General features: G+C 34.7%; 1 protein-coding gene across 4 annotated transcripts in view; it reads right to left on the bottom strand.

Moving 5' to 3' along the window:
* The window catches only part of DST (dystonin), a 611236-nt gene that overhangs the window by 135172 nt on the left and 462219 nt on the right, over positions 1 to 13845 (bottom strand). For all 4 annotated transcript variants that reach the window (XM_036768011.1, XM_036768012.1, XM_036768013.1 and 1 more), the window contains 7 exons: positions 13402 to 13578; positions 11298 to 11421; positions 8308 to 8516; positions 7372 to 7689; positions 6690 to 6856; positions 1987 to 2143; positions 686 to 812 (listed from right to left, as the gene is read on the bottom strand). In XM_036768011.1, coding sequence (XP_036623906.1) covers positions 686 to 812; positions 1987 to 2143; positions 6690 to 6856; positions 7372 to 7689; positions 8308 to 8516; positions 11298 to 11421; positions 13402 to 13578 — 1279 coding nt within the window. The remainder of the gene's footprint in view (positions 1 to 685; positions 813 to 1986; positions 2144 to 6689; positions 6857 to 7371; positions 7690 to 8307; positions 8517 to 11297; positions 11422 to 13401; positions 13579 to 13845) is intronic.

Below are 13845 nucleotides of genomic sequence, written 5' to 3'. Positions count from 1 at the left end.
TAATGAAATAAATGTATTTTGCCTTAAATACAACATAAATCTAAAAATTACATGAATAGCTTTTTTAAAGAATGGTTAAAAGTAACTTTTTGTTGAAAAATTGGCTTAATTTTGAGCTATATAACTCACAGATGTCTAAGGCACTATGTAATTGTTTACTGTGGTTATGCCACACAGACTCAGACAGACTAGAAGAAAACAAGAAACCTACACTTTAAACAAAAGTAGCTGTTTTCTCCCTTTCTTCCCCTTTTCCTGAGGAGACCAGAATTTTTTTTCTTTATGAAACCTTCCAACAAAGGCCAAAATCTAATTCAAACAGCATTCTGACCTATCAGCTTGCCTACTATAAAGTCTGTCCTAATTTTTTTTTAATTGAAAAAATATTTGTCTCTCTTTATTGCTTACATAAATAAATTCACTGAACCACTTTTAATGGTACCCATCAATAAAATGAATATTTTTAAAAAGCTTTATTTTCAAAGCCTATCTGTTTTGTTATATTGCTAACTAGCAAAAATGCTTTTGTAAAAGATTGATGTATATACTGGTATATTCTTTTGTGTTGTTAACTTTCTGTTCACATCTCTAAAGTTATTTTTATGTCCTAATATGCAGGACGACAAAAATAGCATGGCAAAGAGAAATCAGCTCTTGGTTTAGTTCATAACTGCAAAATACATACCTGATTTAATCACTGCTACTGCCTTCGTAGGGGAAGTCATAGCACTTATTAAGTTACATAATGATGCTCCTTTATTGTTTACTTTCTGAATCTCTGGTGCTTTCGAGCTCCACTCCCCTTGTAATTTCTTGAAATGTAAAAACACATTATTTTTTCACCTTTGTTATAGTGTCAAAGTTGTACATCCCTTTTCAATGTATTAAGTGCATAGCAGGATGGGCCCTGGTTTGATGGGGTGGATGGGAAAATGAGGCAGCATCCCAATTCTTTCTGACAGTCTCACTGTGAGCAGTGAGAGAGGAGTCACAACACATCCTATCATTGTGCTCTAATACATGGAAGAGAAACTCTACTTACACTAGCTGCCACTGCATTCCAAAATAACTGTCAACTGTAAATCTAGCAAACTGTACTAGCTAACAGCCACCTTACTAGGGAAAATGATACTGAGTTAAAAAAAATGAAACAAGTGTCAGAGGAACACTCATTAGTGAGCTTTCTAAAATTGATAAAAAGAGAAAAAGGAAATAAAAATTAATTTTAATTTTTCAGAGGCCGGTATAGGAAAATTTATTTAGATAATCCAGTGACAAGAGCATGTAATAATTATGCCAGAAGATATAGAAACCGTTATCTCCAAATGACTTCTTTATGGCTTACATGTATGCTATGGGATGATGCAGAGTTGGTAACAGATATACCTGAGAGTAACACATTTTTAAAAATGAAAAGAAAAATATAACTGAGAGGTATTTCGTAAAGTTGATGACTTGGAATCACAGTCATCAAGGTCTGGGTTCAGATCCTGCCTCTGACACATACTAGCAATGGGACCATAAGCTAGTTACTTAATTCCAAAGGATCCCTAGCAATCAGTGATGTAAGATGTTAAATTACAAAAAACTTGTTGGTCTTCATTAATGGAGACAGAGAGTTTCTACAAAAAAAAATTTCCTACACTGATGAAATCACGGGTCAGGATAAAAAAAAACTACTACTATATCAAGATTTGATGGTAGACAGACCGAGGTTTTAGATTAGGAGGCAGTTCTTAATGTTTCTTTCAAAGATCCATTATTTCATCCATTCCAATCATCCATCCAGATGCAAACTGCTCTCAACTTAAAAGCTGAAAATCTGCTATTTCTTCTGAACAGAACAAATTAGTCTAAAATAATTATTTTAAACATAAGAATGTGCTATACACAGTCTGAAGACATGATTCAAACCAAAGCACTCATCAGGATCAAGCACTGTAGATGTAAAAATGATATCATTCCATCCAACATGCATTAATTTACCTTGGCTTCTTCCAAAGATTTCTTTAAATCCTCTGCACCCATTGAGGGTTGCATGATGGGAATTTTTTCTGTGGCTTCTTCCATCCATGTCTTTAGGTATTTGACAAGGAGCTGAAAGGCTTCTGTTTGTTCTTGACAAGAAGATATTGCTTCTTTTCTATACAAACAAAAGTCACAAAATAATTTCAACAAAAATAACAAGATTCCAGATGAATATGCATGGCCTTTATCAGCAACATCACTGACAACAGGTATCACTGAAGGGAAAAGGGTTAAGTCGTTAGCAAATGATAAGTCAAATAGAGCAGAACAAACAGCTGTTCAGCTGCCTAAATTCTCGGTCCTATTCCACTCAACATTGTGAATTTTCTGATCAGCATTATCTGTCTGGTCCAGGATTTCCTTGGGGAAACAAGAAGTGAAAAGCAATACTTAAGCAGCAGCATCTCAATCTCAAGGAAGAGAAAAATATGTAAAATATAAATGCAGTAAGGCCATAATGAGACAGACGAATCTTGGGATTTCCATAAGATTGAGGATCACAGTTTAAAAGGTATAGGAGATAAGCAACCATTCCCCCCTATAGATGATGATTGCAGCTATAATTGTGGTCCAGTTAATAGAAGGAATAGTAGTACTTCCTTGACCATTTCAGTTGTGTAGGAAGTTAGTCTAGTCATACTCGTATTTGTCTATTTCACAAGCTGGATAAAGTATAGACTTTAGTAGTGATTAGGTAAACTCTATGCCATAAATAAAATCTACCTACCTACACAGAAATTATTAATTATTCATTCTTTGCAAAAACAAATAGGTTTCATTTCATTTTCTCTTAAATAGAAAAACATTATTGCTATTATGTAAACTGAGGTACCTATTTGTAAAAGCTAAAAAAGCAGGAATAGACTGATCAGCAATCTAAATTTAATTTACAGGAATATTAGAAATAGGTATGCTAACAGGGCACAAGAAAACTATACATTTTGGTCTGTCCTGCCTAGTCAGCTGTCTTTGTGAAGTCAGACCATTGGCTGGATAGATCAAATGTCTAAATTAACAACAAATAAAAGGACAAGGAAAAAGGGGGAAAATCGCCATAAAAGCTCTAATTCAGTCTATCTAAACAAGCTGTTGACTATGAAAAATGAGAACATATAAAGGCAAAGACATCAACTCTGTCACTATTTCTTATAGAAATTTAACCAACGTAAAGCAATCACCTTAACAATAGGTTCAAAATTGCTCATAAACAACCTTGGTTAATAAGTATCTGATCTCTTTGACAAGTGGAAAGATGTATCATCAAAGGGCAACCAACAGTTTAAAATAGAAATTCATTTACAACATAAAAACTTGTTCAGATTTGAACAGGAAGAAGAGAGCAGACTAGATAGAATATGAAAAGGCTATATAATACATTCAGAGATCTCAAATTGTTCCCTGATATAAAACCCCACAATTTTAATATCAACATTCTCCTAGTCTTCATATATCACTTAATAAAACAATGAAAAGAAATGGGGTAGAAAAATAAGTCTCCAGAAGGCATGGTATAGGAGCCAGTCCTTCTCAAAAGAATTTAGGGACAGAATTAAGAAGACAGTACGTCTATGTAACCATGTTCTAAGCAACGTGGGTACTCCCTCAGAGAGTACAGTCCATAAATCAAATATATTTACCTAACTTGTATAACTATTGTCCATACCCTCCCTGTAACCGAATAAAATCCTACATTTATAACCCAATATGCCCTCCCCCTGGGTGAAAACAACAAAGTGATGGAAAATAGAACAGATCTACCAGTGTTTCTATAGTGAACTGTCTTCATTTTTAATGCAACACACTTGGCCTCTACCAAGCGTTTTATGTGGTAGAGCAAAACACAGCTGTAAAGGGTTTCTTTCAACAAGGAAACTTTCAATCATGTTTGCCATGTGTCAGTTAAAAGCATAAAAGGCTCCTGGATAGAGGCAATAATGGGAATTACTTTATTCTAGCATCCTCTATCAGTATCAAGTGAAGCATAAAAAATGCTTAATTACTAAGGGTATCCAGCACTGTCATCCAGAATATCTTGCACAGAGTTCAAATGGAAGAGGGACTCCCTATAGACAATGAGGTCCTCCAAATACTCCTGTCTTCTGTGAAGGACTTTGTGCATCAAGCCCCCAAATATTTAATTATCAAGTTTTCTCAGTAAGATCCATAGTCACTCAAAGAAGACCAATAAACAATCCACATGGGGAAAACCATGTGGATAAACAATGCTGATATTGCTCAGATTATGACATTCAGTTGAATGGGCAACCTTTTGAGTTACTGCATCCACACATTTCTCTTGAACAGATTCTAGATACGGACAATGAGCTGGGTACAAATTTGAATTACATGAAGAGAACAGGCTAAAAAGGACTTGGGAATCTGCAGGATTTTCAACAATCTCAAGGTTTAAAACAAACCTTCTTAATAAATATCCATATTCCCCCAATGATGGCATATGGCTACATATCATGGAAGACTACAATCTCCAAAGAATCAAAATGGTGAATAATGCAAAGGACAATTGAGTTAATGAATCATAGGCTGAACCATATTACCATGTGTGGCATGCTCAAGGAACAGAAAAGATTATCACTCAAGAAAAAAAATGGAAAAGGAGGTAGGCTAGTTGTGTATCCATCTAGTGCAAAGAATAATAGATGGGCAACTTGGGCACTGCAGTATTATACATTATATTTCTAATATATTGAGTACATCCTATGTGGAGGATTTCTGGAAACACATGGACAAGTATAACACATAATGATAAGACATGGATTGACAGTAATCTGCATCTGTGAGGAAAGAGAACCCAAAATAATAAGATCATAGAGCCAATCAAGTATGGAAAATGACTTTAACAAGCACTAGAAAAGTTGAAAATCAAGAATTTTTAAAATGCTATTCTTTTATATAATCATTATGAATGTTAGCTAGTGTACATGGTATGAAAGGTATTACTTATAAGGTTGCCAGATTTTAGTTCAAATAATACAAAACATATTATTACCTGGGCAGGGGAAAAGATAGGGTTGGTCATGTATTAAGTAATGCATAATTCATCAAATACAGAACCAGTAGGCATCCTTAATACAATAGAAACAGAACTAGCTACTCGACATCAGGCAACCTTATTTAAGATTTTGCTTCATCATTTTACAAGGTGACTTGTTCCATATGACAATTAAAGTTTAGTCGTAATATACTAAGTATACCAATAAAACTTGAGCAGTTAAGAAAACAAATATAAAAGGGTTTCAAGGGAGAATGACTGTATGTAAATTGTTTAACATTTCTTTCAGAGGCAATGGAGACAAGCCCCACTCTATACACTTTATGTGACATAATGTGCCAGGAGGTATTAAAAACAAGAAAAGAACTTTAATAAGTGAGGTAAAAAAAGCAAAATAAAACTCACTGACTTTCATGCTAAAGACACAGGACAAAAACGAACATTATAGAAAATGCTGCTATAATCTCTAAAAAGTAAAATATTGCTTAATGGCTACGTACACCTTGGTTCTTTTTTTTAACAGAAGAAGACTAAGAATCTGTGACATTTTTAGTATGATTAGATATATGGATAAAATACATCTACCCAGATCATGAGCAAAGGGCAGTATGGTGACATTCAGCATATGGGTGACATGTGCTTTTGTACAAGTATATGGAATATTGGAACATAAGGAATTCCTGAAGTTGTACTAATTAGTAACAACTGCAGAGCTTATAAATTGGCCCAGTTTGAAAGGAGAAATAGCTTGATGGGATTATACAACAAAATCGAGTTCATTTTGTGTGTGATCTGATGGGAGAGAAGTATATGATGTGACATGGTAGAAAAGATATCACTGCGGGTAGGACAGAAAGTACTCTCAAGTTTCAAAGCAGAAAGCTTCCTCAAGATATAGGTAAGATCAGCTAAATTTTTCTTTTTCATATGTGTTTAAAAAGTAACATTTATCTGTTTAGACTTTAGCCTCAATTTCAACACACTCTTTGAAGGGGCAAAATTCTTCTAAAAACGAAAGAAAAGATATTCTGTGGGCTTTCATATGAAAGTCTAATTAATTTTGATGAAGTTTAATCATTCCTTCATCTCAATTTAAAATTCATCCTCTGAAGTATTCATATACCTTATTTGTCCCATAAACACAATTGTTGAAAAAGGCATCTTTAAAATAGCAGGTATCTTTAAGAAGTGAACACAATTTAAAATAGCTTCTTAGATGAATTCACTGCTCTTGACTGTCACTAGATGGATTTCTGATATCAATGTCATATCCACACTGGCAAACAAAAATAATGTATATGCAAAAAGCTTTAGAGACTAATAATAACTTCTTAAAAGATACCATGGATTACTGCAAAATTCCTTTTGAATAATTTCTTCTAATTTAGAAGAAATTATTCTTCTAATATTAGAATAATTTCAACTAATTTATACTATTTATGTGTAAGAAGTAATGACTCACAAAAATGTTTACAGTGTAATCAGTTTTAATAGAATAAAAAAATTTTAATTAAAACATCAAGTTAAGTAGTATTAAGGCTATTCAGAAATGTGTAAAACTCATTCCAATACTTATGCATATACAGTTGGTTCAGAAATCATTCAATCTCTATGAGACGTAATAAAGTTCAAGTGAGAAAACCACACTTACTTTTCCTTAATGGTATCCTCCAATTCCTTGAACTTCTTTGACAAAGTATTTGTTTTTTCCAAAAGTAAAGCTTTATCCCCAGGGAAACCATGAATAGACAGTTCCTTCAGGAGGTTTTGCAAAGTTTCAAGATCTTTTTTGCATTCTAAGACTTCATTACTAGACTCCTGTAACACAATGAGATACTGAATTAATTTTATTATTGTTATTATAACCTATTCCCAGATGCTCTTGGCAAATAAGTTCCAAAAACCAATACTCAAAAGGCAGGAATCCTGCCTCCCACCCCAATGAAGATCCATATATACAAAATAGGTATGCAAATAAGTAAGATGCCTGAAATGGAGTATTTTCAAATGAACAAATATCAAAATACATCATTTACATTTTGCTTATTTTGTAATTTTTTTCATATTCTATGCCAATATTACTTTTGGTACATTAGATATAAAGGATGTCATTAACAGTGTGCTGAGTAGCCACATTTACTACATTTTGATAAGAGACTTCAAATGAAGGTAATTTTAAAAAAAGCTTTAAAAGACTTTTTGGCTACAAAGTGACTTAAGAGCACTTAAAATGTGACTCTATATTGTGCTATTCACAAATTATGAATTTGTACACTTGTAAATGATCCCAATTCACTAAATGAGCATGGGTTCTTAGGTGTCAGAAGACCTACTTCAATATTCTGAGATAATTCATTAACATCTTTTCCTGGACCATCCATTTCAATAAGAGCCTGAGCTTTTGTTTCAAAAAATGACTGAAGTTTTTCTGAAAGTCTTTCAAATGATTCTACTTTGGTTTTCAGTTTGTCCAGGTTATCAAGTTTTTCTCTGTGTTTTTTACTGGCTTCTGAAAATCGCACTGATAGATCCTTCATTTTGGCTTGCAGAGAAGATGCAGTCGACGGGTCTGTTGTATCCATAAATTTCTTCACTTTTTCATTCATGGCTTTCATACTGCTCTGGCGACCTGCAATATCTTGCTCCAACATCTAAAACAAACCATATATTGCATATTTACAAATAAAATCACAGAGAGCTTAAGAAATTGACATTCTTAACATTTCAAGCTTAAATAACCTGAGACTACAGAACAGTAACAGCTGGGATTGAATTACAAGTCTAAACTTTCCCCTAAGGAACTCCATCCCCATATCTCTTTTTAAGGGAAAGAAGAGAACAGCTGGCATGTTGCATGAAAGACAAGGGAAGGAACCGCCATTCAACGAACCCCAGGATCCAATGGAGCCTAGGGATTATCCATGGTCAGAAGTCTTAAAAGGATAGACGACAAAAAGGTTGATCTGATTGACCTACGTGCAGCTGGTTGGAGCAGAGATAAACAAGGTAGAACACCTTGTAAGCATTGAAAGTTATGTAAAATTCATGAAAATGTGCATATGGCTGTCAAGAGAAATGATTTTGCCTTTTTGATGACAGTGCACATGTGTGTTTAAAAGCAATATTTTTTCAACATTTAGTTATAACAACTCCTATTTTTCTGTTTGTCTTAAATTCTTCTTAAATCTCATTCTCATATAAGCATATGGCCTCTTTTTTCCATCCATAAGAAGAAAGATTACTTTTATGTTGTATTTAATAACACTTACCATATTTTTACTGATGACGTCTTGAATAGCAGCAGAGTTTAAGGGCACTTGACCTTGCTCCTTCAGAGAATTTTCAACACTTCCCATCCAATCCAACATTTCATCTAAACCATCCTGCACACTGAGGGATCGGGTTAAGGTAATCTGGAGTTTTTCATTCCGCTCATTAACAGACTTAGACAAATTATCATATCTCCCAATGATATCATCTGATACGAAAAAAGCAGGAGAAGATTTATCAAAATTCTTTCCCTGCTTTTTCACTTTTTAAGGAAAATGCCGAATAGCATTTCAAACATTTGAAAATTTGATGGAAAAAGCAACATGTCACATGACAAATCCTACATAGCACCACAGAAACTAAAATTTAATTATGTCAAACTGTAAAATGGAAAATGTAAGACAAATCTATAAGAGTTACTCTCTCTATATACATACACACACACACACACACACACACGATATCGCAACAGCCTTAGTGTGGTTTTAAGCTATAAAACTTTAAAATTTTTAAACTATAAAAACTTAAAACTTCACTAAGAATTTTAGGACACTCTGTCTGCATTTGCAATTTAATTTGTAGCCATAGATGCACCCATACCTCCCCCCATGACAGAATTAATGTAGTACTGTTTAGAGATCAGAGCAGCAAACATCTGAAGTTAAGGTTGACTCTCAAATCTGTCACTTCAAATTAACTATAGTTATTGAAAACTGTTTGGAAAAAGGTTCCAGCCAGAGACAGCTGCTTATAAGAAACAGTAAACAAAGTTGTCAAGATTTATCAAGCTCTGCCCTTGATAAGTGTTCAACCAAAGACTTGGACATTTTTCACCTGCTAAGTACTCACAGTATGTATACGTTCGTAAGAGGATTTGAGGAAAAATAGAAAAGCAGAAAAAATTCGCTGAAAATACCAAGAAAATATCAAATATTACTATGTAGATTTTCCCAAGATCATATTATGATTTCAATGAAGTATCACACTCAGGTTTTTCTGCATATGTTTACCAGCAGATAAGGGAGGCAAGCAGTGGTTACTAGAGAAATTTTAACCCATATGCTATAAATTAAAATATATTCTCAGCTATAAGGACTTAAAGCATAGTTTAGAGATGTAAATATGCACGCGGATTTCACTGAGGCAGGGAGCTTTGAATTTCAATACTAACACATATAACATTATTACATCATAGATCTTAGACTACTAAAAAGTTCAAAGACATTAACTTTTAATGTATTCACCATCTCTCCCTAGTTTTGAAAAGCCAAGTTATCTGTTTTTAATCAAGTATTTTATCACTCACTGACCAAGAGTACTCATAATTATTTCAGGATGTAAAGTTAGCTTTATGTCCTTGCACTTTTAATAACTGGATATTCTATAGTACTTCAGCAAATGATTTTTGCCTCTAGAACATCTTTGTAAAACAGGAACTCCCTTATAAACATTATGTAAATGTAAGCCTATCTAACCTAAGAAAGCTATTCAATCATTTTAGCATAATGAACATTTTTTGAAGGCTCCAGGTAGGTTACATGACCTCAAGGGTCTTTTCTAGCTCTAGACCTATCATCTTATATACTTATTCTTTAACAGCAACACTTTATGTCAAGAAATAGGGTGGGAATTTTTTTATTTTTAGAAAATAAAATACAGTTTAAAACACTCCCCCCTGCCCCTCACCATTCTCCATTATGACAATCCTCAAAACAAAGAATCTGCAAGACCCTCAGTGGTTTTAGGTGGTTATTATTATGGTCGTCATTGTTTTTGAAAGCCTGAAATGTTTTAGGATGGTTAAAGTATTAAACTAGTCAAAGATCTCAAAGTATTATTTTAAGCAAAGAAAAATGCAACCTAGCGACACAGCCAGCAAGTCAATATTCAAATATTGCCATTAAAAGGTATATATATATATATATATATATATATATATCACATCACTGAAGTATGCTTTAGGGCCTTATAATTTCTAATTTATGTTACATTTTATGGGTTAAAACTTCTCCAGTAATCATTTATCAGCTAGTAAACATATGCAAGAAAACTAAAACAACAACAAAAAAAAATAACCCTGAGGTATAGGGCTTCCATGGGTCTCTCTCAAATACTGTAGCGCCTCATACAGGCTTTCTTGAAACGAAAATTTTATTGTTACATCTTTTGAATCTTCTCTTATGTTCTGCTATGCACATGACATGCTTTTTTTCTTTCTTACTTTGTATTTAAGTTCTACTATTTAAGGTTATGTCATGTTTTTTGTTTTCTCTATTCTGTATTTACATTCTGGCATTTGAGTCTAAAAGAAAATATTTTTAAAAGAAGAAAAAAAATATTGTAGCCCCATGGACAATTTCTTACAGTGTATAAAACTGCAAGAGAGTTAAATATTCTTCCACAAAGCAAAAGTCCCATCTTACCTTCTGTCTAAAATGTGCTATTAGAATTATCCAGGTTATGCTTGTTTTGAAATGTGTTTAACCATCTGCTATTGAAGTGTTTTAATTTATACTTAGGAATACATACACACACACACACACACACACACACACACACACAGTGCTATGGAAACAAGAAAGCTAAAGTTAAAAAACCCGTATGTTTATTCACTCTGCAATATTTACGGAACAACCCTTGGATAAATACACATCACTACACTAGGCTGAGGGTAGACAACAAAAGGAATGAATTCCATCCTTATAGAGCTCACTAATCTTATCAGAGAGGAAAGCATCTATTTAAATACATATGTGCAATCACAACTAAAGACAAGTTCCTGGGATTGCTGAGTAAGCCAGGGTGGCTGGACTAAATTGGGGTATTGCTGGCAAGATCTGACAGTAAACATGAGCAGCATTCTGAAGGAGGAAAGAGACACGGTTTCACAGAACGTAAGGAACGTAATAGTGGAAAAAATCCTACAACAGTTATTAAATTGGCTGCATTTAGCTAGTGAATCAAGAGATGAGGAAGTTAATAAGCTTACCAAGTGTTTTCTGTATATCATTCTTGTCTGGCAATAAAGCTCCCCTGGTGTCTAAAAGCACTTCTGCTGTTTTTTTCAGTTTCTCTACAGCAACCTGGTGGCTGGATACTTGCCCTTGAAGGACCTGCGGAATTGGATGATTTTTTCACTTAGATAGCACTCAGTAGGGCCAAACAATAGCTTCACAGTATATAAGGGAAACCTCAGTGAAGTGGGAACAGTGGAACTTTTCATTATCACAAATCTATTTTTAGACTAGAAGTTAATAGAAGGCAACCATTAGTAAAAGACTCAGAGAGCCAGAATATTAGGAATCTCTTTTTCAAATATGAACTTGAATGTGTCTATAATGGTCTTCCTGGCTCTCTGCCTTCCCTCGTTCTGGTATACAAAAACAGCAAGTAGATACAGGAGAGCCCTCACTCTGAACAGCAGGATTAATCCTGGTCCTAGACAAGGGGTATACAGATACAGAGCTCTACTTAACATTGCTATGGGGTCAGTTTTGCTGCTGATGCTGCTTTGACCTTGGTGATCTACATAGTGGCTGCAAGTCTTACACTTGACCCCCAGTTCTCCCGAGGGAATGTTGACACATACAGGTCCTAATTCTGACTGTGTAAGGCCTGCACCTATCACCTGCCATTTGGATTACTACGGATGACCCAATCCCATTCTCCTTTACCTAAATTGATAACTTGGTTTTCATCTTGGTTTGTGAACTTTCCCCTCAAGTGCAGTAGATAAAGTGACAGGCCTGGAGTAAGGAGGACCTGAGTTCAATTCTGGCCTCAGACCCTTACTAGCTGTGTGACCCTGGGCAAGTCACTTAGCACTGTTTGCTTCAGTTTCCTCATCTTAAAATGAGCTGGAGAAGGAAATGGCAAACCATTCGAGTATTTTTGCCAAGAAAACCCCAAATAGGGTCACAAAGGGTTGGACGCAACTGAAACTACACAACGACAAAAGTCCCAAATCTACTTTCAGAATCGGTGTCCCCACATGACAATTATAAGTTTTCTCCCTTAGCCTATGTTTAGATGACCAGTCTCCCTCCCTACTTATAAATACCCAAGGCTACACTTCCTTTACCTGGCCATTTCTGAACCCCAGATATAATAGCCATTATAAAAAGTTTTTCCTCTAACTATTCTTTGTGGGAAAACCCAAAAATATTAATGAAGTCAGATCTTCAGCAATTTGCACCTTGTTTTTTCAACACAAATTTGTATTTCTTCACACATGCTTATATTTTCTACTTGAGTCACGCTGCTCTAGTTTCTTATTTACAAGTTCTTTGCAAAAGACTTGTGTAGCACCTGCTTGATTTTACATTTTTAACCTACTTTGTGTATTTTCTGTGTTGTTAGGTAAGCTTAGAGATATTTTAAACTACTGGTTTGATTTTTTTAATTAAAAAGCAGTCACAATCCTCTCCACTGGACAAGCTATTAGTGATCCAAAAACGCATTTTTTCTTCATGTGCCTTTTCTAGCTGTTTCTACATTCTCAGAAAATTAGCCTGGAGATCCCAGTGGAGATCCTGTTGGTTTTCTGAACTAAATTTGTAGATACCCAATGATGAAAATTTCCTCAACAAAGTTTCAAAATCCAAGGAAATCTCATAATGCATAGGTACATTGGCTCAATCAAAAATCTTGTGGCTTATTACTACCATAATCTTGCATCACAAAATATTTCCTCTCTACTAGCTTCTTCTTATCAGTAAGCAAACATATTCAGGTCTCCCTCATTTTTCTTTAAATGCCCTTGAGTACTGCACTCATTGACTTCATTTCCTCACCATTTATTCATTTACTCCTCAACCTCGTAGCTTCTATCCCTATCATTTGGAGAATGCTCTCTCCAACTACAATCTCCCAATTGATGACCCTTATTAGTCTCCATCTTCCTTGACCTTTTGCTTCGGACGTTCTGTCTTCCTGTCGCTATTATATTCTCCTCCTCCATGACACCAGGCTGTACATATTTATAAATGCAGGACTTAGAAACAAAATATCCTCCAGGTTTATGGATTCATATATAGGAATGGATATTTTTTCTTATTATTTCCTTCCCTTCCTTCCTTGCTTGCTTCTTTTACCTTAGTTTCTTCCAGTTGGCGCTGGAGATTTTTTGGATCTGTAGCTATGGGTTCCAACAAGTGTTTGTTTGCTGCTGTCTCACAGGACTGGAGCCCAGAGAGAAGTCCAGAAGAGGCGTCTTCATAGCGCTGATATTTATCTACCAGGTCTTTCAGATTATTTCCAAGGACACTGCACTGAATGATGAAAAGGGAATGTTTAAGAATACCTTATATATGATTGCTGACATCTGTACCAAAGCAGCTTTCAGAAGGCAACACCTTGGATAATGTAGTTTTTAAAAACTTCATTCAAGAATTAGCCAAAGTGATTGAAACACCCCAGATGGGTAAGATTGCATTCCACATGGCTTAACTTACTTTAGAGTCAGTTCATCTCAATACTTCTTCAAGCAAGTCGAAGCATGACAAGAGACAGTTATGGTTTTAACCCATTCAAAAACA

This window comes from Trichosurus vulpecula, chromosome 7 (genome assembly GCF_011100635.1).
Source record: "Trichosurus vulpecula isolate mTriVul1 chromosome 7, mTriVul1.pri, whole genome shotgun sequence".
Taxonomy (NCBI): domain Eukaryota; kingdom Metazoa; phylum Chordata; class Mammalia; order Diprotodontia; family Phalangeridae; genus Trichosurus; species Trichosurus vulpecula.
This window is presented reverse-complemented; position numbering and strand designations above follow the sequence as displayed.